The sequence below is a fragment of the Gossypium arboreum genome, chromosome 12 (assembly GCF_025698485.1).
Source record: "Gossypium arboreum isolate Shixiya-1 chromosome 12, ASM2569848v2, whole genome shotgun sequence".
In the NCBI taxonomy this organism is placed as follows: domain Eukaryota; kingdom Viridiplantae; phylum Streptophyta; class Magnoliopsida; order Malvales; family Malvaceae; genus Gossypium; species Gossypium arboreum.
In genome coordinates, this window is record NC_069081.1 from 84,146,185 (window position 1) to 84,152,265 (window position 6,081).

Genomic DNA, 6,081 nt, shown 5'->3' on the forward strand with positions numbered 1-6,081 from the left:
TATACGAAACTTACTAAGCTTCAATGCGTACTCTGTTTTATTTTCCATGTTTTATAGTAATTCGAAAGCTCGTTTTGGTTGGAAGCTGGTCGGAGCAGATTCACACTATCCAATGACTCATTCGGTATAAATAGTAAATTAATTTTGGTTATAATGGCATGTATAGGTTAGCTTAGCCAATGTTGGCAAGTAGATGTTTTATTGAGACTAGCCATTTTAATGGCTTGTTATGGATATCTTTTGATGTGTGTATAAGTTGTTTTACCATGTTTGATGTGTGTTTGAAATGATTGAATAATGAAAATCCTATAGGTATGTTGATGGTTGGTTTAAATTGGTATATATTTTGGTAAAATACGTATATATGTGTATTTGGTCAATTAGGTAAGTTTGGATATTTGGATTTATGTGATGTTATCTCATGTATAAGATTTGAGTTTGGCTTGTTTTAAGTGTCTTGTTAAGGCTGCTTATTGTGCAAAAATGTTGAGTTAGGCTGATTGCAAATTAGGTGAGAAATGTGGCTAGAAAATGACCTATTTTGTCCAGATGGGCAGAGACACGAGTGTGTGTCTGAGACGTGTGTGACACACGGCTAGGTGACATGGTCATGTGTCCCCTGTATCCTTAATTTGCACAAAACAGAATGCTCACACGGCCTAGCACATGGGCGTGTGGCTTGGCCATGTGGCCCAAGTCAGAGAGCTCAAAAGTTTGGACATGGGCTAGGACACAGCCGTGTATCCCTATTTTGAATACCTACATGGCCCGAGACACGGGCGTGTCTCTTGACCGTGTGAGTCACATGGCCTAACCACATGGGCGTGTGTCCCCTACACCTTTGAAAAATTTTGGTGTTTTCTAAAAAATTCTTTAAGTAACCGATCTAGTCCCAGCTTATTTCCAATGTGTATTTTGAGCCTCGATGGCTTGCATAAGGGACAATATAATTGATTTTGATTGGTTTCTGATATGTATGCTAGATGATATGAAATGTCTGTTAATTAATCTGTAAATTTTGGTAATGTTCCATAACCCTGTTCCGGCGATGGATACAAGTTAGGGGTGTTACACTTAGAATGTAAGTTGTGCAAGAATAGTGTGAGGTTACATGTGCCCATTTTACGATCCACAACTTCCAACCACAACTTGATACGTTTAGTTGTCAGTTTTTGGCTATTATTGTTTTCATTTTATATTTGCAAATCAGCAGCAGAAACGGTTTGTTTAGGTCCAAGAATAAGAATCTATGAAGACTCTTCAAACATTTGACACAAGAAGAGTGTCACATGCAAATAACAACACTAAAGAACAGTCTTAATAGATTAGAAGTCTTATGCACTCTCTTCAATTAGAGTTAAGAAAGAATGGTTTTTCAAATTATGAGTAAATTGAACCTTTAAAAAGTTGAACAAAAGGCATTCAATAAGCTTATATGATGAACAAATAATGTCTCAAGGGATGGGCTTATATGATGAACAAATAATGTCTCAAGGGATGGGTGACTAAGTATAATATTTTGAGGGTTATTTTGTTTATTTGGGAAACTAAGTTGTGAGAATATTTATCTTTATTAAATGATCTATCAAGACATTTGTGAAGTGATTAACCGAGTAAAGTGTATGAATCAAACTAAGTCTTTTTTTTCTTTTTCATTGTACAACAAAGAATTTTAAAAACCTTGGGATTCTTTTTTGATTTTTTTTTAATTCATGAAAACTATCTATAAAAACAATTATATAGAATAGTTTCCACCTTCTCACTTGATAATGAGAGGACGAAAGTCGAATAAATACCAATACCTATTACTGGTAGAAAGATAGAGATCGAAACAAATAACTCGTGTACAAATGTAAAGTTGCAACTAGAGTGAAAGGGATTGGACTTAAAACATTGTTCTCTTTGTAACTTGAAATTGATTCCTTGAGTAAGACTCCATAAATGTAGATTAATTTCAAAATGCCTAAACAACTCTTGTATGTTTAATTTTCCTAGCATTCTACTTATTATGTCCACAACTATTATCAAATCTCAACCAGGCAAATCAAATTTGTTATAAATTTGTACTTTTCTTTGTTAATTTTTACTTTCTGGAAAATAAAACAAACTTTGATCATTCATTCTCAAGGAACTGAATTTTGACGTACCTAACAGTTCCACTATCTATCGGGAGTTTAAAAACCTAAAGCAGAACCTTTGGCAGGTCAAGTAAACTAATCTAGAAAACTTTAATTTTACATGTATGCATGAAGGTATGGCTACATTTGCAGTAAATGAGGAAAAGTGTAAGGCAGCAAAAGTAGTAACTAGTCATCAAGGAAGCCTCCCTCAGCCTCAGAGTGCCGATGTCGTTGGACGACCAAGATCGAGCCGCTAATGTCTAGTTCTGAAGAGGCCAGAAGATCCCCAACCAACCCAAGCTCTGGGCACTCCTCCCAATCGCTCATCCCAGATGTCAAGGGGCATGTTCCTCTCCCTCCCTTCCCAACTATGAACAATGAATACGAATCCGCTATTTCTCTTAGAACTGCTACCGTTTCCTGCCCACTGCTCACGTACTTCTCCACGAAACCGGCTCTACCCTGTGCCACATACCTAGTCAAGACAAGAGAAGCCAATATCAAAAAAAAAAAAAAAAAAAAAAGCCATATATATATATATATATATCTATTTTAACGCTTTCATTCCGTTGGATGCATGTACGGTACGTACCTGTTATAGAAGGTCTCCACAAAGGCATTGTCTATCTCGTTCTCTGTCCCAATATTTGATATTGCCATGATCACCTCCTCATCCTTTTGGGAAGCATCGTTAATCCATGAATTGCTGCTTCTACTTGCTGTCGTTTTTTGCAGGAAGCGGATGACTGTCAAATTCACTTTACTATGCATCAAAATTCTCTTGCTACATGCTAAAGCCTCCCGATCATCAGGCCCACCAAAGAACAGTATTGCTATATTTTGCACGCATTGAGAACCATGTGGTTGTTGGAACCCTGTTTGCCCTCTGTCTACAAAGATGCCCACTGAACATGGGGCATGCCGAAGCACCTTCTGATTTATAGCCCTTATTTCCTCCATGCTGTTTTCCATTTTCCCATCTATTCTCTGGTGCTTGTGAAACGGAAGGAATATAATACACACCCGCAAGTCCTCTGCACCATTGCATACATCTTCATTTATGGTCAGAAACGATGCAACAATTTTACTCTGGTGGACCAATATTTTGGTCTCTGAGATGAAGGCATCAAGAGCGTCATTGATCTCTAGCACATCATTTCCTCCATACTCCTCTTCATCGCTGTATTGATCACCATCTTCTAGTTGATGGTACATCAATTTGCTTTTCCTTTTCTTTGGAAGTTCTACTAGATGCACCATGTATGGCTTGATGGGTGCAGTTGGACAGCCGCCTAATGCTGAGATGAGGCTAACATGTCCTGAAACATGCCTTGGGACATATACACAAGCCAATATTCTGAGCTCACTCTCTGGATTAAGTATTTCCAGTATGGTAGGATACTGAGCACTAGACTCTTCTCTGTTCAGTAAAATTGCAGCCACTGGGCCTATGATCAATGTGTTTAGCACTACTACAGTCAAAAGGAAATCATGAAGATCTGCAGCCCAGACCATCTGCAACCAAAAGAGAACAAGAAAATCAGCATTGAGGAAAGCAAGGATGACAATTTGGCGGCATAAAGCCGATACTGTGATCCTTTCTTCAACAGCAAGCTTTCTAAGGACTCAAATGCATGCATGCAAGCATACGTGAGATTGAGAAGAAGCTTACATTGGGGTTTGGGTTTGTATTAATGAGTATAAGGTCGTAGTTTCCCTTCAAGCAGAGTAACAAAGAAAGGATGACAGATTCGTTCCACGGGATCATTAGATAGTGACAAGCAGCAAGGGTGCCGACAATTCTAGTTCCAGCGCTCACCAGGATCATAAGGACAGTGAGAGCAAGAGTCAATTTATTGAAAATATTGCTAATATCAAGTTGGAATCCCGTGTAGCCAAAGTAGACGGGAAGAATGAAGGTATTTACAGAGTAAGTGAGCTTGTGCAACAATGTCCGAGCCGTTTTGCCTTCTCTAGGAAACATGAGGCCGACCAGGAAACAACAAAAAATAGCTGTGTAGCCAACCCACTCGGCATATAGAGCAAGACACGTAAGAAGGAACATTATAACGAAGATTTCTTTGTTCGAAACGAATCTATTATTCCGATTTCGTTTATTGAAAAAGTATGATAGATACTTGTTCACAAAGATAACAGCCACTGTAACAAGAGTAATAAGGATTGCACCTCCAAATCTTCCGAAGGAGGAGAAAGCTTTAAGTGTACTGACGATTGTTACACATGACATTTCATTGACCAAGGAAGAATAAATTGCCATTCGCCCTAAATCAGCCGTGTCAAACTTGGTTTCTGCAATCATCCGGATTACTATAGGAGAGGCTGAATTTGCTAGAACTGTCAAGGTAAGAAGGTAAAATGCAAATCGCTCCTTGGTGACATTGAATACCTTGATAAGTAACCAGAAGAATGGTCCACCAAACAAGCAGGCCAGAATTGATCCCCCTCCTGCAACTATGCTTACAACGCGAATGTTGCGTCTTAAATAAGGAACATCTGTTTCCAAGCCGATGGAGAACATAAATAGCATTCGACAAACGAATGAAAAGAACTGATAATACTTTGCAGCAGAAGCCTGGATGAAAAAATCTTTAACTCTTTGTATACGGGACAACAATGAGGGGCCTAACACAACGCCAGCCTGATACAGAAGGCATTCAACAATACATATATATATACATTCATAAAATAATTTTTTTATATATGGATAACTGCATGCCTTTAAGAATCATGAATATGGATATAGATATATGAAGATGAATGCTTACAAGAAGTTGTGCAAAAGGTCCAGGTTGTCCCAAGGGTTTCAAGACTAGATGAAAAATATGTGAAATCACAAGAATACAAGAGACCTGAAAGCTTGTTGTGATCAAGGGGTTAAATGAGTCCGATGGTTGACACATTAGTTGTTCTGTTGCCTCCATCCTTAATTTTGCTCCTTTTTTTTTTTTTAAGAATATCTAATTGCTGGTCTGGTCTGGTCTGGTCAAGCAGAGATACGTCGTCAGAGGCTGCCCTGCCAATTGATGATAACTCTTTGCTTCTTTTTTTTTTTTTGTTTTCTCTTTCTTTTTCCTCTCCCACTACTTTGCTGGGCCTCCCTCTCTGTATCCTCTGCTTTCTGATGGACGCCCTTTGTTCCCGGGGAATTCGTCATATAAAGACGAGGTCTGTTGACCCCTTTTTTCCTCTCTTTCCATGCATGCTATGCACTTTCCTAAAATTTACCTTATTTTCTTTGACTCGACTCACGCATCACCAAATATCATAAATGCCAACGATTAAAGATAATATCCCTTGCCTGCAATGGTAAAAATATACTATAATCTTAATATATATAATATTTTCATAAATGGAAAAATATAAAATATAAAATATTAAACTAAAAATAATATGAGTGGGCCTAAAATGAGTTTGGGTTAAAAATTTACAAATATGGATTGTTTGGGTAAAATTTTAGGCTTGTGTTTTGGGTTGAACCAAGCTTGCTATCATGTTTCGAAATTGTGTCCTACTTGGCGGACCAAATGAAACTTGAGCCTAGGGACGAGAGATCCCCAATGATGTACCACGAGGGGCGAGCATCATGTGAGCAATAAGCAAGCAACATGGTGGTGAACCATGAACAGACAAGATCGAGGGGGATTGTGATCTCATGTGACGAGTTGAGACAAAGTGAAGCCCATGTGTAGGGCAAGTGGGCTTCAAGTAGACTTGTTTATGAGTTGAGCTACCCACCTAGGCTTGAAGACTGATACGCTGTATCTTGGTATGAGAAATTAAGCCCTTTTCACACTTGAAAAAGCTTGTTTTTGAACAGTGTTCAAGTCATTTTATCACTTTTCCTTACTCAGGTTACAATGTACTTTAATTGAGATTTTTATTTTATTTTATGCTTTTATGAATAAAAACCTCAATTACAAGTCAATTGGAACTTAATGTG

The 6,081-nt window shown here is 38.1% G+C and overlaps 1 protein-coding gene across 1 annotated transcript; it reads right to left on the reverse strand.

The window, feature by feature from the left end:
* Nucleotides 1-2,306: 2,306 nt before the first annotated feature.
* LOC108477902 (cation/H(+) antiporter 2-like) lies at nt 2,307-5,382 on the reverse strand. Its single transcript, XM_053022929.1, has 4 exons — nt 4,907-5,382; nt 3,793-4,779; nt 2,713-3,635; nt 2,307-2,595 (listed from the first exon to the last, which is right to left on the reverse strand). The coding sequence occupies exons 1-4, from the start codon at nt 5,060-5,062 to the stop codon at nt 2,307-2,309; spliced, it is 2,355 nt and encodes a 784-aa protein (XP_052878889.1). The 5' UTR covers nt 5,063-5,382.
* Nucleotides 5,383-6,081: the final 699 nt, after the last annotated feature.